Below are 27,812 nucleotides of genomic sequence, written 5' to 3' on the forward strand. Positions count from 1 at the left end.
CTAAGGAGGGTGGCTCCTGCAGGGCTATCGTCTGCCACGTAGGAAAGGGGAGGGCACTGAGCATGCTAGGGGCTGCTGAAAGGAGCTGAACACATGGATGGGTCTGTGGGTGAGGGCATGGAAACGGTGAGAGACCCCCCGGAACCCCACTCTGAGAACCGCCGTGTTTCAAGGTGATTTTAGGTAGTGGTGGCTGAGTGACATAACCCTGCCCCTAACCCCGAACCTTCAGGAACAGGTTGGCTCCCTGGTGCCTGCAGCATCTCAGGAGGGGTGGGCCGGGCTCAGGCCCCTTGCCCCACACTCAGCTAAAGGGATGGGGAACCAGACACCGGCAGAGGCAGACAGCGGGTGTGGGCGTCCGAGGACACAGACCCTCTGGGACTTCGCATTCACCTCGGGGAGGAGTCCCAACTGGCACCAGGCAGACTGGAAAGCTTGGCTGACATCTGAGCTCCGTTTATATCAGCAAGAGCCTGGCGCCAAACGCCCGTCGCTGGAGGAACGGGTGGATACAGGCATCTCGTGGTCCTGCTGCTGAGACGGGGGTCGGGGAGGACGTATGAGGGCGTGGGGGGTCTCATGGGTGTTCCAGGTGTTATTTTATGGGTTAAGTGACCCTCTGTGGACGTCTCTGGGATCCAAACCGTGACCGAGGAGCGTCTGTTCGGGGAACACGTGTATACCAAGGCCAAGAGCAGGTGGCGGTGCTCTGCTTGCCTGGCGAGACAGGGCCGTCTACCTCTCCCCTCGGGGAAGAGGAACAGCGGCAGGCACCTCTCTGCGGTGGAGGTGGGGGGCCCCGCCCAGGACACCGGCGCCCCCTGCAACCGTCCTCACAGGCCGAGGCCTGAGGAGCAGGTGCTTCAGGCCTGGCAGTGGGGGTGTCCGTGTGCAGCCGCAGGGCGAGCCTCGCCACAAGCCCCCTTGCCGGCTCCGGGCAGGGGACGCACAACAGGACGGGTGCCCAGAGATGCCTGTTCTCAAACACTTACCACTGTCCCCAGTGTCAGCGAACCCCGGCTGCATTATAATAGCTCCCAAAGAGGCGTAGTTTTACGTACGCTGACAGTCAAGATCAAGTACACATCTGAGGGCAAAGACTGACGTTTTATTGGATTTGGCTTTGACGAGCGCTGACAAACCCTGCAGACACGGGTACAAAACGATTGTAAACGAACAGGCCCTGCCAGCAGTCAGGAAAATTCAGAGAAAACGCACACACACCAGCCAAGAGACAGGTTCAATTCCACATTCCTTCCAACACCAGCAACTGCTTCCCGATTTTCTTTATGCTTTTCTTTGTGCTTTCAGTTCAGCAAAAGTTAGAAAGGATAATACATTTGCAAAGTGTGATACCAAATTGTACAAAACTGATCAGTCCTATGGGGTAAGAGGCAAGATGATCACTTTACAAAAGACTGTAAGATCACCAGCATTAATTTAAATTATTTCCCTTTTTGGACTTCCAAGTCCCCCTGGCAACTTTAGCTAGGAAAATAACATGCATCCAATAGAAAACTGGTATTGTAAAGACATTTTCCTTATGTGATACATTCTTGGAGTGTATGGAATGAGAATTTTAAAAAACTGTATTTTTTCTTTCTTTGTTGCCAACACTTAGGCGTTAGAAATAAGCCACAGTAAACCTTCTGAGCTTACCCACAAAATGGAGTAAGTCAGGACAGAATCAGAGAAGGAGAGATGGAATCCAAGACACACTGTCACTCCTGGGCTCCGGGCCCCAGGCAGGACGTGTCCAGGACGCCCCACTGGGGCCTCAGGAGCGACAGATGACATATCAGAGCGAGGAAGAAAGCCCCCACCCTCAACTGCAGGACCAACGAGCCGTTTTTGCCGTTGGTCTTGCTAAGACATCTTAACATCGTTGGATTATACGGCCCATTGGGCTACATGACCCATCCTGAACGCTGAAATAAAAATTGTTAGAAAAATAATCTGGCCAAGGATAACGAAACAATTTTTGTAAAAACAAAAAGTTAAAAACATCTGAGCACTCAAACCTAACCTTTTCACACCATCAGTTTTGGTTTCGATGGATCCTATCGAAGGCAGCACACTACAAACCACGCCACCACCACAAGGTACAACGACTACCTAACAGCACGATGCTGAGGCTTGCTTTGCTCGCGGCCTGATTATGATACAGCTCTGTTAGAGAGCGGGCCAGGAGCAAAGCTCGCACGCCCTCCTTGCTCACCAGGCCCCCGCAGGCCGGCCCACCTGACCTGCAAGTTGTCAGCTGTGGTCTTTGCAGAGGACCCCACCCTGATCACGTGATCGAGGAAACCAAAGTCACATCAGCCCTGCAACCCCAGTGAGGCCGTCACCCCAAGTCGCAGCTGGGACCGCCAAGGCGACGCCGGGGTCCTGTGCTGGGGAGGAGCCAAGGGGGCTGGCTCGGGCTGTGGTGAGAAACTGGGGCTCCTGCACAGGGGGAGGGAGAAGGCCCGAGGCCCCCTGAGCCAAGAGCTGAAACTACGTCCCCCGCAAATTCTGCACCACCTCCTTAGGGCTGTAAACTCCAGACAGAGCCGGGAGGGGCCCCAGGGCCTTCTCTAAGGTTGCGGGGTCTGTGTCCCACCTGCCACTCAGGCTCGAGGGACAGACACAGCTTCCCAAGACAGATCAGTCGCCTCGCCAGCACTGCTCTAAGCTGCACTTCTGTGTTTCCAACTGAAGTCTGAGCGCCGTCCACCCGATTGCTGTAATTAACTAAAATTAGAGCTTTATAAAAATCTGTAAGTGCAAGCTTCGACATTGGAAAAAAGGGAGCTACGAACAAATAAATAAGCAGAGACAATTCTTAAAGGCTGCTTCTTTTGCCTTCTAGCAGGAACCCAAGTTTCAGACACGGCGGCCGCGCCTCTGAAGACGTGAGCTGGGACTGGAGATGGGCAAGCTGCTCTTGGGGCCGCCAGCCATGGAGGGTGCGGCTCACACAGCACGAGGACCCGGGCGCCCAGGGAGGACACCCTAGGCGGGCCCAGAGGTAGGAAGCCAGGGAGGAAACCAGGCCAAGGCAGAGGGAAGGAAGTGTCTGACCCCCGAGGGCAGAGGCTCTTCTCTCCGCCCCAGTGCCCCCGACTCGCAGGGTCAGCCCCGCTGAGCACGCCCTGCGAGCGCGTAGAAAAAGCGCGGTATTGCTGATGTGCTTACGAGTCACCTCTACCCCAAACTGCCAAACGCCCCCGAACACGGGAACAAAGCCCTACATGCGTTGAAAAAGAAAAAAGACAGACTGTTAGACCCAAGACCACCAGAAAACCAGCCTCGCTTGGCGGTTCCACACGCGCTGGGCGGGGCTGGCGAGGAACTGAGCCCCGGGATGCCACCGCGCGCATCAGTGCAGGGGCACCGGGCAGCGTGCTCTCAGCCCATGGGCCTCGCCGCCACAGCCGGAGGCCCTGAGGTCACCCACGGCTGGGAACACCCGGGGAGCGGAGAGCTCGAGCACGAACGTCGTCTGCAGCAGCAGCTCAACCCAGATGCCCGTGGCCCCGCGGCTCACCCAGAACCTCGTACACACAACTCATGGGAATTTATAAAACAATAAAAAGGCCCCACTTTTAAACGTTATAATTTATAGAATACTCTGTACAAAAGCAGTCTGTGAAAGGACTGACTACCCTAGAAGAAGTCTATAGCCGTCGGCCTCCTCTTTGGCGTGCCGGTCAGCGGCTTCTTGGTCCCCAGGGGCGTGCTGGCCGGCGAGCTGCTGGGGGTCTTCAGCACTCCGTGGAGGGGTCTCTGCTCAGGGTTGAAGGCCACCCGGGAGGGGCCCGTGGGACTGACCAAGATGCTCTTGTCCGTCTTCTTGAATTCTGCCCCGGATGAAAGCAAGGCCACAGGTTAACAGGGTACGCACGCCTCCCTCTGTCCTGCCGGCAGCGCAGGCTCCCGCAGGCCCCCGAGCTGCGTGCTCACTCCCAGGCAGGGTGGCGCCCTCGCTAGGCCCGCAGAGAGGGCCCGAGAGCCCGGGAGGAAATGGAGTCACCAGTGAGGCTCCTTCCCTCGGATGACTTTCATCCTCCTCGGAAAACGCCCTGAGGCCACCTGTACGGACGTGGGGGGAGCGCCAGGCGGGCCAGGTCGCGTGGGGGGGGGTTACGGAACATGGGCACTCGGTGAACCCCCGGTTTGGGTCTGGGATGAACCCCAGGTTTAGACAGTTGAAGGAGCCTTTCCTTCCTGGTGGATTTGTTCCCCCCATTTTCTCCAGCGCTGAAGATGAGAGCTTCACAGGTCCTCTCCAGACAGCCCCACCCTTCTGCACGCGTGCGAGTGCACACACACACACACACGCACGCAGGCACACATACACGTTTACTTGTGGTCCCTAAAAACAGCCAGGACCTAAACTCATTATGTACTTGTAAAAACCTTGGTTTCCTCCTTTGAAAGACAAAGCAAGGCCAGTGAATCACACCCGTATGGAAAGCGGTAGGACAAGTGTGCCCCTCTTCCCCCCTCCCCGGGCAGGCAGCCTGCAGACCTTCGCGGAGGCAGGACAGACCGCCAGGTGGCGGGCCGACAGGGCTTCAGAATCAGGGCAGGCAGGCCTGGAAGCCGAGGCTCTCCCGGCCGCCCCGGGAGCAGCCCAGCAACGGGCCCAGGCCCTCCCCGCCCCGCAGAGCGGACACCGACTCACCCGCCGTCGTGTTCCTGTTCAGCCCGAACGTCACCTTCTTGGAGCTGGACGGCGTCCTGTGTGGCTGCAGAAGAAAACGACACCGAAAGGAGCAAAGGACACGGCCCAGCTGCCCCGAGAGCCCACGGTGGCCGCGTCGCAGGCCCAGCACTGGCGGGCCAGCCCCGCTCTGCAGTAACCGCCTGTCACTGGGTTCCCGGGGAGGAGAGCAGAGCAAAATCACGGTGTTTGAAACCTCCCGGGAACAAGAGGAAGCTCACCATTAACTCCATCCACCTCGTCCCAGAGCCCCGCCGTGACCTTGTAAGGGGAGCGATGGGCCCGCTCCTGTCACGGAACCTGACTTCTGGGGGTAACGGACGGGCACTTCCCAACTTCTTGTGCAGGAGGACTCCAAGCGGATTGGATGTTCTAACAATTCATCAAAATTAAGTAACTGCTTCCCATCTGACAAATTCCTAGACGTGTCCCCACTCTGCATTATGAAGCACTTTATCGAATCCTTCTTAGAATCCCAAATCTGTGAATCCCATAATTCTACTTTATACCATTTTTGCTTTAATATCAACATTTTGAGAGGGACTTGGCTTGTGTGAGTCTTGAGTCATTGAACAAATATCCCTAAGATTCCTTAAAAGAAACACAGGCCGCGGCCATCCTGCGAGTTCGAGTGGGTGCTATTTAAATGTGAGCTCGCCGGGGGTGTCCGCGCAGGCCAGCTCAGCCCACCCGCCACAAGGGCTCCGCCAGGGCCTCTGTCTCCTGGACGTGGACTGGACGCACCCCCAGCGGCCCGGCCTGGGCACCCGGCACAGCTGGCCCTGCCTTCCTGAGCCCTGAAACAGTGACCACCCTCTCCCACCACCACGACACGCTCTGACCGCTCCCCTCGTGTCCCAGGCAGATCTGTGGACCCAGACTCTCCAGAGCTTCCGTCCCCCCCTTCGCTGCCTAGTCCTGCGACTTCTCGGACACGGCACCCCAGTCCCGCCGACGCGGAACGGTGTCACCGACCACACCTCAAGCTCCCTGCTGAGCCCTCGGGCTGCCCGGGGCCGGAATGGCTGCCTGAACAAGGCTGGCACGCCGCGAGAAGCGGCAGAGGCCAGAAGTGGGGCCCGAGGCCAGCGCACAGAGCCCCTGTCTGTGCCTCGGGTGGTCGTGGTGGGCCGGGGGGCAGAGGGACAGCGGGCGGCAGGGCGGGGGTCGGGTACCTGCAGCCCGGGGCCTGGCGAGGTGGCGGCCCCGCTGCCCTTGGCCTTCCTGAAGAACAGGGGCTTCGGGGAGGAGGAGGCGTCAAACTTCACGAAGTCCCTCTGAGTCCTCAGCTGCTTCCTCAAAGGGCTGAGCGCCCCACCGCTCCCCTGTGTGCAGAGGGGCGAGACGGGGGTCACCCCCCCCCCGTGAATGCAGGAAGCGAGCGGACACAAGGCGGGACCCACTTACCAGCTCACCCCAAGCCCCCCGTTTCCTGTTCCAGGTGTGCGAACACCTCGCTTCCTGAGCAGACGCCACACACACACGAACGCCCGCCTCCCCACGCTGGCACCATGCCGGCGGCCAGAGGTCTACCTTCTCAGCCACGAGAACCATTTTTACCCATCTTCAAACTTATGCCCATGTTCTGAAGATCTCTGCCTTTCAGAGACCATCTACCACGCAGTAATTCACTCTCTCGTTGCTGATCAGACAGCACTGCCCACGGACAGTCTGGCACGGGAGGGAGAGTGAGGCCACCAGGTTCTGTGGGTCCGCGACAGGCAGACGGAATGTCCCCTGGATGTTTCACGCTGACAACCCCACGGCGGGCCCCGCTCTATTCCTGGGGTCTCAGGGGTCTGGCAAGCCCAAGGCAGCCCACTGGTGGTTTCGGCAAGTCCCTGGTGTTCCTGGCCAGGACCCACGGTGTCGCACACATGGACAAGACACGCCACCCCTTGGGGAGGAAAACCTCCCCCGACCCTGTGACTCATTTAGCAGCCCCTCCAATCCTCTCCGAGGAGGGCTACCAGGGGCAGAGAAATGAGACCCGAAGAAGGAAATCCCTCTGATATTCTTAGTGAAGAAAGAGCATCAGTGATAGTGGGTGAAGGGCAGAGGCCGCAGAGCCCAGAGAAGGCGACACAGCTGACACAGCAGTCAGGGAAGGTCTGAGGTGAGAAGAGACTTCCTGAAGCCCGTCTGCGCGCCCTGCTTCCCTGGCTCAGACTGGCTACGGACCCACTTAGGGATCCTGCACTGTGAGGCCCGGAAGCAGCGAGTAACCCAGTCCACACAAGCTCTGTAGACAAGGGCCTCGATGTCATAACTGCTGCAAAGCAGGAGATGCAGATATGCACGCTGGGCAGGGGTCAGCTAGCCTGTTCTGGAAAGGGCCAGGGAGTAAACGATTCCGGCTCTGCAGGCCGTGAGGTCTCCGTCACACTCCTCAGCTGTGCCGCGAGAGGCAGAAGCAGCCAGGTCAGCGTGGGCACCGCTGGCGGGCTGTGTGCTAGGGAGGCGACGCCTGCCGACCACTGGCACAGACGCACTGCACGTCCAGAGAGGAGGGTGTGAGACGCAGACCTAGAGCCCAGGTCCCCGTCTATAGGTGGCTCTAGAGATCCAAGTGGACAAAAAGTTTTTTCATTGGAAACATCAGTGAGGTAAGAGAATTGGGGCTTCTGCCTTTGCCAGGACCGGCCACGAGTTGGAACAGAAAAACGAGGTCAGCGTGTGACGGAGACACACACCTGCCTATCTGCTGGGACTGGCCACAGGGACAGGTCCCCAGACTGAGGCTGGCCCCGCCCTGGCCTCCGCGGAGCCAGAGGGGTGGGGGCTGGGGGGACGCAGAGGAAGCCACAGAGGGGCCCGGGGCTGGCTGTCCCGTCCTGCCCATGCATGCGGCTGAGCAGGTACGGCCCTGACACTCCCGCCCGGGAGCTCCAGCCCCCTGCCCTGGGCCCGGCCGCCTTACCAGGGCCTGCACGAGCTTGACCCCTCTGTGCTCCGCCCACTTTGACATCTCTTTCACTTTCTTCCTCTTTTTCAAAACGGCAGCTTTCTGAGCAGACAGGTCGTGGAGGTCATGGCCGCCGGACTCCCTCCTCCTTTTCTTCAGCTTCCCGCCCTGGGGCAGGGTGGCAGGGCAGTCCCCTCTGTCTGCTGGGCTCGCTGGAGGGGGCAGGGGCAGGGGCCAGGCCAGCGTGGGCGGGCCGCCGCCGTTGACCAGGAGGGCGCCGAGCTCGCGCGTCCTCTTCGGGACCGGGGCGCCGCCAGCCAGGGCCGCTGCCTCCGGGCTCTCCACCTGGACCCTCAGGCTTCTCTTCCTCAGTCGTCTCCTCCTGCTGTGCACGGAGGCGGGCTCCGAGCCGCTCTGCTCCCGGGGGCAGAACGTGGCCACCGTCCCCAGCTCAGCCGCACTCGCCTCCTGGGCTCTTCCGGGACCGGCCTCCGGCTGCCGGCTGCCATTCTGCTCCGGGCACGTGGCCTCACCACCGGGCCCCAAGTGTTCAGGCCGGAGGTGGTTCTTCTTCTTCTTTTTCCTTTTTCTCTTTGGAACACTGCCTGCGCTCTCCTCTTCCTCGGCAGCAGAGAACTTGGCTCCTAGAGACACAAACCAGTCAGAGAGCACCCCGGTGCCCAGGCCACCTGGCCAGCCTCGTGGGGGAGCGCAGGGCAGGTCCCCACGGTCTCCCAACAGGTCCTCCTCTGCGCCCTCGGGCCCCACGAGCTTCCTCACCCGGCCCCACCTCTTCCCTGCCCCGGCTGTGGCCGGAAACCTTCCTAAGCCCTGCTTTGATATAAATGCATCTGAAATAGTATTCCGATTTCTACTAATTTGCAGGCCCAGGCCCAGTAATGAGACAAATGCTCCGAAGGGCAGTGTCCACCCAGCATCCCCCTGTCCCCACCCACTTTCTCCACTAGGAGTCAGTAAATGCCTTTACTTTAGGGAGGCTGCACCGTGGTTCCACAGGAAACAGCAAAACACTTGGACAGACTTTCTGTCTCAGCCTCTCAGAGCGACGGCTTCCGCTCTGCGATGACCCGTGTGGACGGCAAAGGCAGTCCCCGCGCCGCCCCCCTTTCACCCCCGCCCTCACAGACTGCGGTCTTTGCGGCTCACCTTTCCCTCTTTCCATGTCCGTTTTCTCCAGAAGTTTGTTCCCTTTCTTCTTATGCCTCCCTTGACTGAGGCTTTGGTCATCTTCGTCAGCAGAAGCGTCCTCAGCAAAACTGAGGTGTGAGATACTGCCTGCTGGACACCAAAGCCCCTTCTGGTCAGCTTTCTGAGACCGGCACCACTCTGTCCCCAGGGCCTCCGAGCCATGCCCCTCCCCACGTCACGTGGGTAGAGTTTTAACACTGACTTCTGCCATAAGGCCCTCACTACTCCTCCGACCCCAACCCGAAAGCTGGGACACAGGAAGTACAGACTTAAAAACGCTTTGTGGGGTGTTCCCTGGTGGTGCAGTGGCTAAGAATTCGCCTGCCAAAGAAGGCGACACGGGTTCGAGCCCTGGTCCGGGAAGATCCCACATGCCGCGGAGCAACAAAGCCCGTGCGCCACAACTACTGAGCCTGCGCTCTACAGCCCTCGAGCCACAACTACTGAGCCTGCGCTCTAGAGCCTGTGAGCCACAACTACTGAAGCCTGTGCTCTGCAACAGGAAGCCACCACAATGAGAAGCCCGCGCACTGCAACGAAGAGTAGCCCCCCGCTTGCCGCAACTAGAGAAAGCTCGCGCGCAGCAACGAAGACCCAACACAGCCAAAAATAAATAAATAAAAATTTTTAAAAAAGCTTTGTGGATCTCTCAGCTGAGGCAAGGGACTGCAGACCTGGGGTGACGCCCTCCACACCTCAGCCAGGTCTGCAAGGCCCTCCAATTCTAAGCTCCCTGTGTGCACGAGGGACGGGGCAGCAGACCATCCACTTGGCTCAAATGTAACCAAGCTCACAGGCAGCAGCTTCCCCTGGGGGACGACTGATCACACAGCAAATGAAAGGGACTCTGAGGGATCAGCTTGTCTTCTTCATGAAGAATCCACCCCGCCCCAGGGGCTCGCGCCCGCGTCTGGCTCCGCGCTGGCCTGGACGGGGGTGGGCGGCGGGCTGGAAAAGGCCCAACGCCGGGTTCCTGCGAGGGCCTCTGCTCAGCTGAGCAGGCTAATTTCTCATGCTTTCAATTCATGTCTCTCAGTCCTGTTTTTCAATATTTGGCACAACCGCCCTCTGTGGGGTCCACGCTTATTAAGAACATCACCGATTATAATCTTCTCATTTTCCTCACCTTCAGAAAGATCTTGGAATCTGAAACAGAAAACAAGAAAGCTTCCTAGAGAAACCCTGTCTTTCTGTCTCCTGTAAACATATGCACTAACCTTTTAAAATATAAGTGATACCTGTCTTTCCTTAAAACAAAATCTTTATTGAGATATAACTCACATACTAAACAATTCACCCATTTAAAGTGTACAGCTGAATGTTTTATTATCAATATATTTTTATTGAAGTATAGTTGATAGGCAACGTTACTAATTTCTGCTACACAGCAAAGTTATTCAATTATACACACATATACATTCTTTTCTTACATTCTTTACCGCTACAGTTTATAATACGACGTTGAGTATAGTTCCCTGTGCTATACAGTAGGACCCTGTTGTTTTCCATTTTACATACAGAAGCTTAGAGGGTAAAGCAATATTGGGGGTTTGTTAACTCAGCTTCCTTCTTTCCTAGAAGGGGAGGTGGAAGAGGAAGGTGGTGTGAGGCAAGGGCGAGAAACAAAGGACAAAACTCCCTCAAGTGTCATCATATCATCAACGACACGAGGATCTCAAGACGTGTCTTGGCACACCCAAATGAAACGGAGAAATTAAAATCTTCTTCTTGTTTCTGAAGGCTGAAAAAGCTTACATCTCTCTGACATTGCACTCTCTGCTTTGTTCCCAAGTGGACACAGCCTAGCCGTGTTTTGCTCTACACGACTAATGTATTAGAACAAAAAGAAGTGTGAGCCCTGTGCCGTGAGGGCCGTGTGCCGTGAGGGGGCGAGTGCTGTGAGAGGCCGTGTGTGTGTGTGTGTGTGTGGGGGGGGGGGGGGGGGCGGGGGGGCGTGTGCCGTGAGGGGGCAAATGCTGTGAGAGGCCGTGTGTGTGTGTGTGTGTGTGTGGGGGGGGGGCGTGTGCTGTGAGGGGGCGTGTGCTGTGAGGTGGCAGGTGCTGTGAGGGGCCGTGTGTGTGTGTGTGTGGGGGGGCGTGTGCTGTGAGGGGGCGTGTGCTGTGAGGGGGCGTGTGCTGTGAGGTGGCAGGTGCTGTGAGGGGCCGTGTGTGTGTGTGTGTGGGGGGGGGGCGTGTGCTGTGAGGGGGCAAATGCTGTGAGAGGCCGTGTGTGTGTGTGTGTGGGGGGGGGGCGTGTGCTGTGAGGGGCGTGTGCTGTGAGGGGGCAGGTGCTGTGAGGGGCCGTGTGTGTGTGTGTGTGGGGGGGGGGCGTGTGCTGTGAGGGGGCGTGTGCTGTGAGGTGGCAGGTGCTGTGAGGGGCCGTGTGTGTGTGTGTGGGGGGGGGGGGGGGCGTGTGCCGTGAGGGGGCAAATGCTGTGAGAGGCCGTGTGTGTATGTGTGTGTGTGGGGGGGGGGGGGGGGCGTGTGCTGTGAGGGGCGTGTGCTGTGAGGGGGTGAGTGCTGTGAGGGGCGTGTGCCGTGAGGGGGCAAATGCTGTGAGAGGCGGTGTGTGTGTGGGGGGGGGGGGCGTGTGCTGTGAGGGGCGTGTGCTGTGAGGTGGCAGGTGCTGTGAGGGGCCGTGTGTGTGTGTGGGGTGGGCGTGTGCTGTGAGTGGGTGAGTGCTGTGAAGGGCGTGTGCTGTGAGGGGGCGAGTGCTGTGAGGGGCGTGTGCTGTGAGGTGGCAGGTGCTGTGAGGAGGTGTGTGCGTGGGGGGGCGCGTGGGCTGCACGGCAGCGCTGGGCAGCAGACAGGCCCGCGTCCAGCTGCGTCTGGCAGCTGGGAGCCCGGGCCATCGGTCGCCTCCCCGTGCCCCAGCTGACTCATCTGTAAGTGGGGCAGTGACAGAAGCCGCCCTGTGGTGCCCTCCTGAACATGAAACGATTTCTGTGCAGCGCTCAGAACTGGGCCGGCTCAGCGTGCGATCAAGTTCAGCTGCTGCCTGCCGTGAGTCACAAGCCCCGGGGCTGCGCAGTGAATTACCTGAGTGGTGGTGATGGTGTCACAACCACACCTCTGGCAGACAAAGTGGGAGCTGGGGGCGGGGGGGGGGGAATAGCTGAACCGCTATCCCAACCACACTGCAATTTCTTGATGAGCAGACGTTACACGTTCTCCACAGGCTTCCTGCTACATCATCACGGAACAGCTAAGAGGTGGGTTTAGCTGCCTCTGCAGAATGAACTTGAGGGGCAGGGGAGCGGCTGTTTTTACAGAATCTTTCAGTTTATGTGTGGGTACTGCAAGTCTATGAGTAATAATATTATAGGACCGAGAAAAAAGGGAAGCATGGTGACAGCTCATCTCACGGCAAGAAACAAAAGGGCCGGACTTGAACACGAACGATGATCAGGTGAAACCTTCTTCCCCGATCACTTACTTTTTGATTAGCTTGGAGAGACGTTTCCTGTTGAAGGGAGGGATGTTCTTCCTGTTGGTTATTTCCAGGAGTCGGTCGGCAACTGCCTTGTAGTCAAACTACGTGAGAAGAAAAGCTAAACATCAGCCCGAAGCACAGCGCTGCCTGACTTGGAAATCACATCAACCAGACAGGAAAGCCAGAGCTCGGGGCCCTGGAAGCATCCCGGACAGGACGGTGCACACGGCACGCCTCAGGCCTGCCAGCCAGAAGCTAGGCGCTGCCCTTGAAAACCTCCTTCTATCTGTTCTCAGAAGAAGCTGGTCTGTATTTGTTCTATTTCTTCTTTCTGAAAATTCAGCTGGGTGTGCTATGCTGTTCTGTAAATTGAATCTAGATGTTCCATTTGTACATGGTATCGTAGTAAGCCTCCTTTATTTGAAAAGTACCACTGGGCTCCCTTTGTTGGACGGAACAGAGCAGATCTTAGTAATTCAGGCCAAAACGAAGACTGACATCTTTCAAATTGCCGTCATACTTAAATCTCTTTGTCTCCAATAAGCTCATTACAAGAAAGGCACCAGTGACTGAGGGATTAAAGAAAACCTTACGCATTAGGCATGTGGTTTAATCAGCTCTGACCCTAATTCCCCAGCAGCCAGGCGGCTCCACAGCACACCCATATTCTACAAAAAGCAACACCTGCTACCAACCTGGAGGAGCAGCCCGGCGTCCTCCACGCCTCCGCCGCCGCCCCGTCCGCCTTCCTCAGCGACTCCCTCTTTTCTGCAGTGATATCTGCCCAGTGCTATCAAGGAACACATCCACAGACACAACTCAAATACATGGCCATGGCTACCCCCAAAGGAGCCACCCACCATCCAATTAGGTGCCTCTTAGTGAAAAACAACATTTCTTTTTCTTCTCTTTAAAAAAAAAAAAATTTATTTATTTATTTGGCTGCGCCAGGTCTTAGCTGAGGCACTTGGGATCTCGCTCCCCGACCAGGGATGGAACCTGGGGCCCCTGCACTGGGAGCTCGGAGCCTTGTCCACTGGACCACCATGGAAGTCCCAAAAAGAACATTTCTTTACAGACAAAACCCTGCAAGTACATTTATAAAATCTCCCAAAGATGTTTTGGATTTTTAGTCCTGGGACACTAAAAAAACAAAAAACAAAAAACACCTGGGAGAAATCACACATTTTTGCCTTTTAATTACCTCGTAGACAAAACCCCACTGTGGAGTGCAGTGGAGGTGGACAGGAAACCTGTGGGCCGGGGCTCAGGCCAGTGGGAGCAGGGCAGACGGGGTCTGTCCCTAGTCTCAGGAAAGCTGAGGCCGTGGTGAACTCTCTACAGTAGCACACTGACTCTCAGGGGGCCGCCTCAGGAAACACAACAGGCTGATGTTGACGTGACTCTGGCATTTAAGAAATAATCCAAAGAGCATTATAGCTCATGGAGAAGCAGGTAGAAATTACCATTGGAATCACACAAGCTCTCAAAGGTGTCCCGTCTCTGGAATGTGGCCTCAGGGCAGAGCCCGGAGAAGACTTGGCGGGCCCCACAAGCATCTGATGAAGAACCTGGGGGGGAATCTTGGGAAGCGCTCAGGGAAGAGGGGGAACGGCTCTAGTTCAGACACAGACATGGCGGAAGGAGAGGGCCAGGGCCAAGTCAAAATGTGCTCAAGGCCGTTCAGTGAGTTGTCACTCGTGCTGAGCTTACAATCAGAATATCTTATCTTTCCTTTTTCAAAGATTTGTCTTTTCCTGACTAAACAATATATAATCATTGAAGAAAACTTAGAAAAAACAGACAAAAGTACAAAGAAAATAGAAATCACCCACAATTTTGCCACGCAGGGCTAGCTCTTACCGCCTTGCTGTACATCCTTCCAGATACATACGTACGTGTTTATATGCATATGTCTAAATATACAAATCAGGCACCTTCTACACAGAGTTTTTTGGTCCTGCTATAAAAAATTTTTTTAAATTATATTTTCTGTATTAGTTTTTGAAAACTTTCCTTTTCAGTGGCTCTAGAACATTGCAAAAGCGTGGGTACAACCTGAACTAGCCCTTTACCTGACACCGTGGCACCAAGATGCTGAAAACCAACGTGAGTTCTGGTGAGGCTGCATTTTAAATGCCCCACGCAATTCCCACGGATACAAACAGCACTGAGAACAGGGTCCATCCACAGTGGTTATTTATACACCCGAAGAAAAGGAACCCTGGAGGAACTCGGAGACAGAAAGGTGAGCTGCAGAACAAGCATGCGTTCCCAATGCAACAGTAAATCAGGTCTCCCGTTGGGGACCCTCTTACAGACACAAGGCCACATTAAGATTTTTAAACACATCAAAAAAGCCGAAGGAACTCCCTGGCAGTCAGGTGGTTAAGACTGGCTAAGACTCAGTGGTTTCACTGCCGAGGGCTTGGGTTCAATCCTGTTCGGGGAACGAAGATCCCACAAGCCTTGCTACGCAGCCAAAAAAAAAAAAAAAAAAGCTGAAACAACAAAAACACACAAAACCCAAAGCAACGGCAACGAAAATGACAAAACCCTCGAAGAAAGCCCTGCGACCCTGGGAACTGCAGAACTGTGCACGAGCCCCAGTGTAACCAGGGGCCCTGGACCCGAGTGTCTAAACACAGCCCTACTTCCTTTCTCAGGCGGGGGCCAAGGCAGAGGCACCTCTGATGAATTCCAGGGTGTGGTCAGTGAGCTGGCAACAAATGTATTAAAAAGTGTTCCTCTGAGTGAACCTTACCTAAGAAAGACTCTTCAAGTAAATTCTGTTACCTGTTTTCTTTCTACTGATTGCTTTTCTCCACGTCATCTCATTTCCAGACGTCTCTTCCTCAGAGAGGTCACTGTCACCCACTTTGGTTTTCTGTTCCTCGACCGTCTCTTCAGGTGCAAAAGGAGACTGATCTACAATGACTTCAAAAACACCCCTAGCTATAGTCTGTACCAGAGTCTGGCTGAGGGCGGAAGCACAGCAGAGAGAGTGTGGTTAACAGTCGGCCTGGACTTGGTTCCCTAAAGGAGCACAGAGGGCCGGGAGGTGGAGGAAGTCACCACACACCCCGTCCAGCCCCCCGGGGACCCGCGTTTCTAACCACACCCCCGTGCCAAGCAGCTGCAGCCGCCAGGGGCCAGCTCGGCGCCATGTGCCAGGCGGAGGGACCGGGGGTGGGAGGAAGCCCAGGCGATGGGAGGGCGAGGTTCCTGGAGCCGCTGGGGGCCCAGCCACGACTCAGAGCTTCCTTCCAACGCCGCGCAGCTGTTCTTAGCTTTGCAGGGCCTGTGCGCCACGCTTCACCTACAATTTTACCACCACCTCCCATGACGAAGCACCAACCGAAGCAGTAAAGTCACACGCGGACTACTTACTCCTTAGTCTTGGCGGCCACCTTGCAGAACGGGTCAATAAACTTGAGGTTCTGATCGGCCAGCAGCTGTAATTTAGAAAGAGGAAAAACAATGAGGGGGAAAAAGAGCCTTTCTCCTTTCTGATGTGTCCTCGAGAAAGGAACCATTCACGTTTCTCACACAGCCTGCATCAGACCAACACGTATCTCACAACACCCGAAACACACTCCGCTGAAGGTCATGGCCGCCATCCAGCCCGCTGGGCATCTCGGCGCAGTGACCAGAGAAGACTGCCCCTCCCAGCATTCCCAACACATACTCCTTCCTCCACAGAGAAGTCCTACTCAGACACTCCCAGACACTAAGGTGAAGGAATTAAAAATCAAATGTTCACCGCAGAACCCTCGTGGAAGAAGAGAGTAAACCCCTGCTCCTAATCCCAATTCAGATCGTCACCGGCGTGCTGAAAACTGTGTATTTCCTTTCTCGCCCTTTGTCTGTTCACAGACGAATATATACTTAAAAAGCCACCCACGTGCCCAGCTCTGTCTGTGGCCTCCTTTCCCTACTGCTTTTTATTTTTATTTTTTGGCTGCACCTCATGGCTTGCGGGACCTTAGCTCCCCGACCAGGGATGGAACCCGTGCCCCCTGCGGTTGGAGACGCCAAGTCCTAACCACTGGACCACCAGGGAAGTCTCCCTACTGACTTTTTAAAAATAATTAATTAACTAATTTATTTTTGGCTGCGTTGGGTCTTTGTTGCTGTGCGCGGACTTCCTCTAGTTGTGGCGAGCGGGGGCTGCTCTTCGTTGCGGTGCGCAGGCTTCTCATTGTGGTGGCTTCTCTTGTTGTGGAGCACGGGCTCTAGGGGCGCGGGCTTCAGTACTTGTGGCTCGCAGGCTCTAGAGCGCAGGCTCAGCAGTTGTGGTGCACGAGCTTAGTTGTTCCGCGGCATGTGGGATCTTCCCAGAGCAGGGCTCGAACCCGTGTCCCCTGCATTGGCAGGCGGATCCTTAACCACTGCGCCACCAGGGAAGTCCCCCCTCAATGCTTTTTAAAAACTCGACATCACAAGCATTTCCTCATGTTACACAATCCTTCGCTGGACTGCATAAGCTGTTCTCAGTTCTGTTGTATAGACTGCCGTGCACACCCTCACTGCATAAATCTTTATCCACATGACCCATCACCTGCTTATGGTACATTCCTAGATGCGCGAAGAACTACGTCAGAAGAAAGGCTGACCCACCCGCGCTGCTACTGTGGCTGGTAACCCTGAGCGCCAGCCAACAGCATTTCCACCCCCAGCTCACAGAACATTCAGGGCAGGGCCAAGGCCCTGCCTGTTCGGGGCAGCTGTGGCCACGGTACACTGCCACAGGGCGTCTGCCCACTTCTTACCTCTTTCCCTCCCACCTTGGACAGTTCATCCAGATAGATATCGATGAAGTGGAATTTCACTCCGTTCGGAGACTGACTCTCAGGATGCAGGATCTCCTTCATCAAGACATCCAGGAAAAGCTTGATTCGGCTACAGGAAGCAACACACACGGTTCTGTTAACCCCAGCTGCCAACATCCTCTCTTCCCCCAGAGAAATCGGCAACGCTCTCGTGCCCCCCTGCTTAACAAGCAGTGCGAGGCGGAAAAGGTTTGACAACCACTGAAACAAGTATAAGATGCTAACTGCCACGTGTGCTCAGATCTGCTGGATTTGAAGTTCTTCACGCGTAAGGATGTTTTGCTCTTGGTACGCAGAGTGGAAGGCATGGACCAGGCAATTCAAACTTGTTAATTGAAAGGCCTGAAACCACACTATTGCCTTCAAAGTTCTAAGGCCCCCAGACGCTAACCCGTATAGTTTACCAACCTTTCTTCCCAGCCGTTTCGCTTCAGAACTTCAAAGGACTGCCTCAGGACCAGACGGATCAGCTACAGAGACAGACAACTCTCGTTACAAAGAAAGGGAAAGTGAGAAATACTCATCAGCTGAGCAGGATGACGGGTAGAGCCTGCATCCCCAAAGTGAAAAAGCTTCCGCAAGAATCACATTTAGCTTCTAGAACAAAAAGATGGTAACTAAGGATGCGCAAACAAAACAGACGGCTCTGAGCGCATCTTCCAATGTGCTCCGCTGGTCGCCTTACCGGGCACTGCACCAACCAACCCTGGCACGGTCCGCCAGCTGCCGCCCGCCCCCGGCCCCGAGTACAGGGGCTGTGGCCCTGCCCTCACCCTGTGGTACTTGTCCAGACGCAGCCCGTCGATGTCTGGCCACTCCCGGTTCACGGTTTGCCAGAAGGTCTGAATGAACAGGTGCTCTGCAGTGAACAAGAGGCTCTGAACGCTTGCTTTACAGGGTACCATGCTACCACACAGCAAGAAAGTAACGAAGGGAGACAGACTAGGATGGTTTATTCAGTCTTCTCAAGAATTCTTGGGCAGCTAGAAAATCTGGTCAGTAACTAAGTACGCTCAATAACTTCTTTTACATTTACATAAAAGCTTATTTTAGTAACAGGAAGGCTGGTACTATCTTAATGTTCAACTCGAGTGCTGTCTGGAGAGTGTTTCATCATCCACTGCCAAGCCACGTTTCTGTTAAAAATCGAAAGATTTCCTGAGCCACAGCTACTGGCCCTTTTCAAAGCCCATCTCTGCCTAACGGTCAATCCAAAGCCATTAATTCTGATGAACTCTTGGGGGATCCACGTAGAAACTCGGCTTTTTTTTTCATGTTCGGTGTCAGCTGGGTGAGGTCTAACAAAACATTCTAGCTTTCTCTTCTGAGCCATGAAATCGGCACGTTTTCACCCCAAATAAGTTGGTTTTTTGGCTTTACTTCTTTTTGCACAATTCTCTCCTGATATATGAAAAGCTACGGTATACTCCATGTGTAGTTCTGGTCCTTACGAGGTCAGCTGAGACCCTGCTAAACTCCAGAGAACCACTGAGGGTTAATAAGGCCAGTGGATGGCTGTGTTCTGAGGAGGGCTGAGCAAAAGAAGCGGATTCTGCTTCCTCTTCCTCTGTAACTTATCAAAGCCTGAATGTCTCAGAAATAATTAATTCCTCCCTTTGTTTACTCTTTTTGGTCAAGAGGGGTTACTTTACAGCTTGTTACCCGTGATGACCTTAAATGGCTCTAGTCTTAAGGGGGATAAGCCATCCTCTACACCCCGAGGTTACTGCAAACACCAGCATGTTCACACACAGCCTCTAAGAGTGCTAAAGTAACTCAGGATTTGGAAACTCTGGAGGACTGCTATTTCTTAAAATATTTTTTTGAAATTTCTGAGATGCCAAATGTGGTGTCCCACAGGACACCTCCTCCGTCACCCTCTCAGTGTGTTTTAACAGTTTCCCCATGGGACGGTTTGTCGCCTGACATTTACACGCTAGCAGCCCAGGTTCGCGTGAAGCTAGCCCATTGGAAAACGGAAACTTTGAAGGAAGGAGAAGAAACAGTATTGACTAGATTTCTTAGGCAAGTTACCAAATCTGATGAACAAGGAAGTGTTGAAAGTCATGAAAACATCAGGACTTACGAGCCTCTGAGCTGTTAACAACATGGATGAGTTGGGATATAGTGTTCGCTAGCTCCTCCTGCAAAGGCGGGGTTGGGGAGAAACATCGGGGTTATTACGCGGTACCACTGAGACGACAGCATCGCGGCCTGAGCAGAGGGGCGTCTCTAGCTCCTGTTCTCAATGTCACTTCCACTAAGAAGAGTGTATCTGGATATCTGGATTTCGTCAAATGTGAAATTCCCAATTTCGACGGACCGCTGTGCCAACTCAGCATGCCCTTGAGAACTGTCTAAGCCGCACGCTTACATAAGTCACCTCCAGCTATGCGCTCAAATGGCCTACAGAAGAAACGCACTGGCTGTCAGCAAGTCCTGGCTGTCAAAATACAACTTGAATTGAGATTCCATCCAAACCCCCAAGTAATGGAAACACAGGTGCCAACGAGGGGGAGTGGCCGGCAGGCAGACACCGGGACTGTCACTCCATGAGGCTCCGTGTGGAACCAGGAAGTCCCCTCGTTGGCTTGCTCAGAGACAGGCTGCAAAGGCAGGGTGGTGGGAAAGGTTAAGGGCATTCAATGCCACGGGAAGAGCCCGTCCTGCTGAGCCACACAAGCTCGCTGGGGAGAATTTGGTGTCTCGGTCTATGAAGAAACCTGCCTTGGGGAGTGTCAACAAAATAACTGTTTATGAGTTACAGAAGGAAAGAACAATCCCTGTCGATACTACCTGGACTCAAGTCTTTCTTACGCATTTTAAATGAACTCCCAGACTTGCAAGCGATATTCCCTTTCATCTGTTTTCATCTGTTTTCTTCCTCCACTAAAGCTGTTGGTTACTGTTACTTTGAATGTAACTTGAAAATATTTTGCTCCGCTATCCTACTCAAAACATGTTCAGTGGAATAAAGGCAATAAATCAAAGTGAGTCATTACACAGCTTAGGGGAAGTGGCAAAGCTGCATGGTAAAACCCAGCCGAGTAAAACCTACCCACGGTGTGTCAGGGGGCTGCGAAGAGCATCTCCTAAGGCTGACCCTCTACTGCTACAAAGGTAGGCCTGGTTTACACGTCAGAACAGAGCTCTTAAAGAGCCTAAACCATCTTCTTTGATGGTTTTGGTGGCGGGGCTCGGTGTGCTCGGCAGACAGGGGTCCGGGTGAGCACGCGCACCAGGGACAAGTCTCCACCGCCTTTGCGGGTGAGGCCATCAGATCTGGGGCCGCTGCTCACTCTACAAAGACCCTGCCCCCAGCATGGGGGCCGCCCAGTCCCGGGCACCCGCTTAGCTGTGGCAGAGGTGGGCCTGGAGCCGGGGTAGCTCACACGATCTTGGACTAGTGCCATGCTGTTTTTGACCACAAATAATAAAAGATATAACCGAAACTTTAAAATAAGTAATGTAAATAAAACCTACCGTGGAACCTATGAAACTGTGACAGAGAAATAATAAATCTAATTTATGTGTCTTCTTTGCTCTTTGAAGAGTTAATTAACCTCACTGCTTGCATCCCTTTCTATATGGACAAGAGGTCAGAAAGTGATCCCTTGAAGCAATGGTTTTCAGTTTGTTTCTGTACATTAGGGATGGATACAGCACAAAATGGGCAGGTCTCTTATCCACCTGTCATATGACAAAGGGAGCTGTAGGTTACCTGTAGAAGGGGTTCATCCTGCACCCACAGGCAATAGAAGAGCCCTTTCCATATTTTTAGAAGTTCTTCTTGGCTGAAACCTCCTAGAGGGTAAAACAGCATAAAAATCTTATTTTAGAGTCCAAACATTTCCTTTCTAAGTTTAGAACTGCCACGTAAGCCGTGAAAATAATACTGCATACGTTTTCATTCTTTCACTTGCAAATGTCTTTTTAAATCTGAAGCATACATTTTCTTGCTGTTACAAAACAAACACACATAAATTAGGCAGTTTTATCAGCTATGGGGCAGGGCGGTAGTGGTGGCGTGTTCTTATTATCTGAGGAAAGAAGCAAATGTCATCACAACAAAACATTAACTAATTCAGTGGTCATTTACGAGTTCCCCCAAGTGGCCCTCTGCCTAAAACTAGCACCTCACCCTGCACACTGGTCTTGCAAAGCAAAATTGCAAATCCTACAGAAGATGAGGGATTTGCTGAAGTCCCGTACAACCAGCCCAAGGAAACTGGCAAAGCTTTGGGATAGTTTTGCAAAGATGACCCTTTTAAGGATCGTACGTTCGGCTGTACCTGGATCTCCCTCTCTCCTGGCTACAGTTTTCATTTACTGGGCAAGCGTAGTCTTGTTTTAAGTGGCATCACCCTGGTCAGCCTCGTTCTCACTAATTATTCAAGACCCCCACCTCTGCCTGAACCGCCTATGACCAAGCCACACGTTGCACACAGACTTCTGTCTCCTGGGTGGACCCCAGGTGTCAGGGAACAATTGCTGAGTAACATAAGAACCCACAAAATCAGGTAAGTGTACGCCCTTGCAGTTTCCAAGCCTATGGAGAACAAACAGAATCCTCAAGCCTGATGCCTGTTACAAATGGCCATTATTAACATTTCACTGGAAGGTACTAGGAAGAATCTTGTGGAGCAGCAAAGGATAAACTAGGTGAACGTAAACAAGTATGTATTTGGAATCGATGCGATTTCGATACTCCAAAGCATAACTAAGTTAAAAGTGACAGAGATCCCTTGCGATAGAATGAGGGTTATTTATTTTATTCAGAGTACGCTTTAGAGCTTTGTAGGTATTGATTTCCAAGTCACTAAAGACCTTTCTCATACCAACAATTTCATTATAGTGCATTTTGATCTTTGTGATGGGCTCTCACTTCACCAGAAACTACAGTAACGTTGGTTTATTAAAGCGCCTTTCCTTTAGGGGTCAGGCAAACGATGTGCCAACTGGGTTCCTCCCCGTCTTGTAATAAACAAGCCACAGCTGACTGCACGGCTACAGTGTAAGTGATGAGTTCCACCAGCGCACAGCCAACTGCAGCCACGACCGTAGTAACTGTCATAGTCACCTGTGTTTACAACCAATCGTGTTAAGACTAATGAATTACTGGATCTGGGCAAAGATCATCAATGGCTGCTAAAACATTAGGTGAAAAAATATCGAGGAGCGTTACAATGGATGAATCAGACCAACAACACCCAAGCCCATTAGATGTCCCGCGTGATGCAATACGAAGAACACAGCATCACTTGTTAAGTATTCTCTCAAAAACGAAAAAGCTAATCTATACCACTTCAAATCTTAACTATTAATACCAGTTTGCAGGAAATACAGGGGTCAGAGGAACAAGTCAAATGAGACCATGGGATGCAGCCAGCAAAACCCCAGGTGTCGGAAACTATAGGACAAATGACCCGGTTCCTCCAATGAATAAACTGCAAGGGAGAAAAAGGTGGATAAGCCTGCTGGAATTTCAGATCAAACGCAACGGGTGGGTCTTGTCTGGATTCTGATTTGTCATAAAGAATCTATGGAATGATGGGAAAAACTCAACAGATAAGGTGTGATAATGGTGCTGTGGTTAGGTTAGAAGGGTCCCTATCTTAGAGATACACACTGAGGTGTCAGGAGATGAAATGAGATGCTGGGGATTTGCTTCCCAAGAATCTCGTGGGAAGGAGGAAGTGGGCCGATTAGACAACCCGGCCAGGTAATTAATAAATACTGAAGCAAAGTACTGATATTTGAAATTATGTACTTGAAATATTCCTTAATTAAAAGAAGAAAAAAAGAACTGCATGAGATTATCAAAATGTTATCACGGGCTGTTTTCTTTCTTCTTTTTACTGTTTAGAAGACTCATCATAATGAAACTGGAAAAGCACGACCACTGATGAAACAGGACTTAAATGACACCAGTTCCTGCATGAGGCTTGGGACTGGGCATCCTTGTTTTTACCAAGCAGCTACACGGTCTCCCCCTCCAGGGCTGCCCCCCTTCAAGGCAGGGCTGGGCAGGGCTGGGCAGGGCTCACCTACGTGGCGGCAAGCAGCCAGCTGGGCTTATGCCAGAGCAGCAGGAATCCCCTTGCCCACGGGGCTGGCGCGAGAATGGGCTGGCCATCCCACTGCTGGTCTTGTTCAGGCCTTAGGAAAGACTCTTGATCTCTCCGGGGAGACTTGCGGAGAAGGCACGGTTTGGACCCTGCCACACGGCTGGGAGCCTGTCTGAGGATGGAAGCATCGGGGGCAGCAGAGTTGTCTGCAGAGAAGCTGGGCTCTGGTACCATCAGTGGAGCGTCTGCATAAAGCTATGCTTTGGTTTTTTTCCCCTGAAAACTAGTGTGACTTGGATATTCTGTCAAGTTCCAACTGAAAAAGAGTCCTAACCAATAAGAACATTTATGGCAAAAAAGTCATATACTATATCAGAGTACACAGCTGAAAGTGGCTTATTCACTGCTTCCCAAACCCAGTGCCCCCCGCCCCCCCGGGATCACTGCTCTCTGCCTGGTGGCATCTTTCCTGTGTGTGTTTACACAACACTCATGTGTGATACAGAAACGCACAGGTGTGTGTGCTGAAGCTCAGAAGCCTCTTCATTTAAAAAGAGCACAGTGTGTACTCATCTCCGGATGGCTTCTCTAAGGGCAGCAGCATGTCAAACCACCTCTAGGTGATCATGTGAGGCACTCAAGCGTCGCTGGATAACCCACACCTGTACCGGGCAAAGGTGTGCTAGGAGGCACTACAGAGGCCTTTGTGAGGGAAAACGGCAGATTTCGGCAAAGTAACAGGTGAGAGCAGATCCTGGACAGCGGGCGGGAAAGGGGCTTGGACGTGAAAGCGTACTCTGACTTTCATCCTACGTGGAGCAACGAAGTACAGCGGAAATGAAGCACTGGGTAGGCCCTGGTCCGCTCCTTCCCGGCTGTCCCTCCCAGAAAGGCCTTGAGCCTCCTGTTCGTCACCTGTGACACGTGTCAGGTTCATGCTTAGGGTCAAAACTAAGTGTACAAACGGGAAGCACGTTGTAAGAGCAAAGCACTACGCGGTGGGCGGGTATCACTGTGATCGTCCCAGGTTCTCTACCGATAGCCTAGTAGAGCGCGTCTCCCTTAAAAAACACCTGTTTCCAACGTTTTATATATATATATATATATATATATATACATACTTATATATATAAATCCCTCATTTTCACCCAGGAATTTAACTGGTAAAAACAAGGTACCAATCTTTGAAGCATGCAAAGCAAAACAGAGAACTGCTCATCATCTAATTTCCTTCAAGACCCTGAAGATGAAGTACGACACGTCTGAAGCAGTTCTGTCCCACAATTGCTTTTGGATTTGCCTTTTTTTCTTGGGGGCTGAGTTTCTTAAACTTAATACAACTAAGTTTCTAACAATTATATAGGTTTAGTTGCTTCAGAATGAATGAGGTGAACATGAAAGTGAGACGTGGATACAGCAAGTCCAACAGCTCCTCTCATCACGAATCAGCCCAGGAGGCAGCTTAGCTGGTAACACGTGACCCCACACCTGTGTGGAAACAGCCATAGCTCCCCGTTTCTCTAACTACTGAGTTGAGAGACCCCAACCCTGCCAGTACGAAGAAACACTTGTTTCCCCCATTACTGCCATTGGCTCTAAGACACCATCAACTATAAGGTGTACTGTTATCTTACGTGCGCCAAGAGAAAGCAGGAACGCAAACGAAACTGTCACAAGGTTGATTTTAAAATTTATCCCAATTTTGGATGTTAAATGCTCAAAGCTGCAGAATGGATAAAAGAGGCAGAGATGCTTGTCTGTTCTGTTCACTGCTGCACTCCCAGTGCCAAGAGTAGTGCACGAAATAGTAATAGCACAGAGGAGGCGCTCCACACGTTTGCTGAATACATGAACGAATAAACGGGGACGAAATGAGTCCTTGTGAATAAAACCATGGTTATTCTACAACTGTGAGTGATCAACAGGAACACTTAAAGTAGCAGAGCAACACTGAGTGGCTTTAAGTTCTACAAAGATTTTCAATTTGTTTTGGAAATCACGAAGCTCTCTATGTTGCTAACAGACAGCAAGAGTAAAATTTCAGACTGCCTTTACTATGCCGAAGACGACACGGAAAACTTGGGTCTGTCAGTGAGATTCGCCGTCAGGCCAAGTTATTTCCAAACTTGTGTTTCTATTCTGACGAGCACAGCTGTGGCAGATAGTTTTATTTTGTCCCATCATCACTGTCTAGACATTCACTTTGCAGTTACTTTTTGGAAGGCCCGCTACATTCCCTGCAGTGTGGGCGTGGTGGTGAAAAGGAGTACAGGACAAGTAACTCAGGTGGGATGGCGCTAACCAGACCGGACCCCGGGCACTGGTACATACCCCCGGCCTCCTCCCCCAGCATCACCTTGGCATTTCGGACCCTGAGCCTGTTCACCAAAGGGGTTTGAGCACCAGGCTCTGTCTGGCTGCCTCAGCCCGAATGTACTGCATCTGGTCCCTCTTCTGTTCCTGTACACAGGAAGGCCCTCGTATGTCTGGATGTGCGCCCACTTCCGGCTAGGAAAACAGACGGAGGCTTACAGTGTTTTGGGGGGAGAATGGCACATCTACTGATAATACGAAACAGTGTAGCTAAGTGCCACAACAGAGACATACTGGATATCTCCAAATCCCAGAGGAGCAGGGTGAGGTGATAGGTAAGGAATTTAGGGGCAAGCGATGCTGAACGGAATGCTGGGAGTGGATCAAGGCTGGGAACCTTTTCTGAGTGACCAGGAGAAGCGAAGGTAGAGGTGACAAATGGTGTGCTGTACACCAGGAATCAGTGTGGAGCAGTCACATGGGGCTGAGGTGGGGAGAAAGAGAGGACAGATCACGGTCCGCAGGCCTGGAATTCCAGGAAGGTGCTGATGTGATCCAGCTGTTTTAGGAAGATGAGCCCAGGCTGGTTTGTGGAGCATGGGTTCGAGGGGGGCACAAATGGAGTTGTTAGATCAGCCAGGAAGTAAGCAAGTGCATAAGTCTAGATGAGATGGAGGGGCCTTCAGTCAGGGCAGAGTAATTCAGGAGAGGAGACAGGGAAGACCAAAGGACAGTGGATGCAGGGTGCAGGGAGAGGATGAGGAAAAGTAGTCCAGGCCACGCACGTGTCCAGCTAGAGTCTGAGTGGAGGATGGAAACTGGCAACCAAAATAAAAGAGCACGAGAGACTTCCCCGGCAGTCCAGTGGTTAAGACTCCGCCTTCCAATGCAGGGGGTGTGGGTTTGATCCCCGGTCAGGGAACTAAGATTCCGCATGCCGCGCAGTGCGGCCAAAAATTAAAAAGACCACGGGCAGCAGACAAGCACCAGAAGAGAAGGTTTTGGAGGGAAGAAAATGAGTCACTTTTGGGCATTCTGAGTTTGAGGACGTGCAGGTGGAGACATCAGGTGAGTAGGGCATATCTGAGCTGAAAACAGCAAAGGTCTGGGATAGAAGGTTAAGGATAGGAACCTCTAGCATACATGGGATAAGAATAACTTAAATCTGTCGGGGAGACCCCTAACAGAATCGAAGTCAGAAAGCTTGGCTTCATTCCTCTTTCTAGCAGACTTCCCATGAAACTGTATTTTCTTTTTCCTAGGTAGTCTTTCGTGATTTCTTGTCAAAATAAAACAAACTAAGGATGTCAGTACAGGGATAAATGATATCAATTCTTTCAAATAGACTCAAAGTATTAATACTAGCAATAAACAAATCAGACTTTATCTTAGTGCAATAAAAACCTCCGCTGCGTACAGTAGTTCATGCCTTCAAGGGTTTACAGATCAGGTAACAAAATCCGTCAATGGCTCCCCACTGAAGTTAAAATCCAAACCACAAAAGCCCCGTGTGACCTGGCCACTGCCTACTTGTCCAACTTCATCTGTTAACACCCTCACCCTCTCTTACTGACCTTCCAGCTCTTCCCTGTCGCCTCCTCTCAGACCTGTTGAACGCCACCCCGAGAGTCCTGTGGAACAGCCTGTATAGAGGAGCTCTCTCTTTCCTTGGTTTTCGTTTTCTTTACCTCACTTATACGAGCTCTGTTTCAGTTATCTATTCCTCCCTGGATTTCCCGGGACAATTTCCTCGAGGGTAGGGTTTCTATCTTCTCTCCTGTAACCCCAGCACCTAAAGATGTTGGTCAAGTGAGGACGTAACTCAATGAAGAGCGCACCAGAAGCAAGCAGGAGAGTCCGCTGATCCAACATGGGATCGGATAGAACGGGTCTAATTCTCAGCTTCCCCACTCGCTGTGACTTTCGGCAGACCACCTAACCCTGTCGGCCGCAGTCCCTCAACCGTAGAACCGGACGAGACCCGGCAGGAAGCGGACACAGAAGCACATGCAGGAGTGCGAATCGGTGCCGCACGCCCCCCCCGCTCCGCCGGCGGCTCCCCCGGCCCGGCCCCCCTCCCCGCACGCCCCGGCCCAGCCGGGGCTCCCCAGCCCCCGCCGCCATGTGCGCGGCGGACAGCCGGGCGCCCACCTGTCTCCCTCTGCGTCTTCACGCTGATATACTGGCGCAGCTTCTTCACCGCCCGATCCCGGATGCCCTTCTCGTGGGACGCCAGGCGCTGAGCGAACTGGATCTCGGCCGGCTGCATGGCGGGGGCCATCGCACCCGCTGGAGCATCCCCGGCCGCAGCCCGCCGCCGCCGAGCGCCAGCCGCCGTGCTG

The 27,812-nt window shown here is 53.0% G+C and overlaps 1 protein-coding gene across 6 annotated transcripts; it reads right to left on the reverse strand.

Moving 5' to 3' along the window:
• Positions 1–1,089: 1,089 nt before the first annotated feature.
• On the reverse strand, positions 1,090–27,811 carry RRP1B (ribosomal RNA processing 1B). Of its 6 annotated transcripts, XR_009519206.1 has the most exons (17): positions 27,622–27,811; positions 20,811–20,893; positions 19,176–19,233; positions 17,863–17,948; positions 17,498–17,559; positions 17,030–17,159; positions 15,648–15,712; positions 15,054–15,235; positions 12,953–13,047; positions 12,261–12,358; positions 9,952–9,971; positions 8,784–8,915; positions 7,632–8,260; positions 5,887–6,036; positions 4,933–5,083; positions 4,673–4,736; positions 3,772–3,845 (listed from the first exon to the last, which is right to left on the reverse strand). XR_009519206.1 is itself a non-coding variant. In XM_060010250.1 (16 exons), exons 1-16 carry the CDS (start codon positions 27,749–27,751, stop codon positions 3,652–3,654), a joined length of 2,175 nt encoding a protein of 724 aa, XP_059866233.1. In that variant the 5' UTR covers positions 27,752–27,811; the 3' UTR covers positions 1,090–3,651. The 6 variants fall into 6 exon arrangements, 3 of the variants coding, with proteins under 3 accessions (XP_059866233.1, XP_059866232.1, XP_059866234.1); XM_060010250.1 differs by lacking the exon at positions 4,933–5,083 and having other exon boundaries at positions 1,090–3,845; positions 8,784–8,912; XM_060010249.1 differs by lacking the exon at positions 4,933–5,083 and having other exon boundaries at positions 1,090–3,845.
• Position 27,812: the final 1 nt, after the last annotated feature.

Source organism: Delphinus delphis, chromosome 4 (assembly GCF_949987515.2).
Source record: "Delphinus delphis chromosome 4, mDelDel1.2, whole genome shotgun sequence".
Classification (NCBI taxonomy): Eukaryota; Metazoa; Chordata; class Mammalia; order Artiodactyla; family Delphinidae; genus Delphinus; species Delphinus delphis.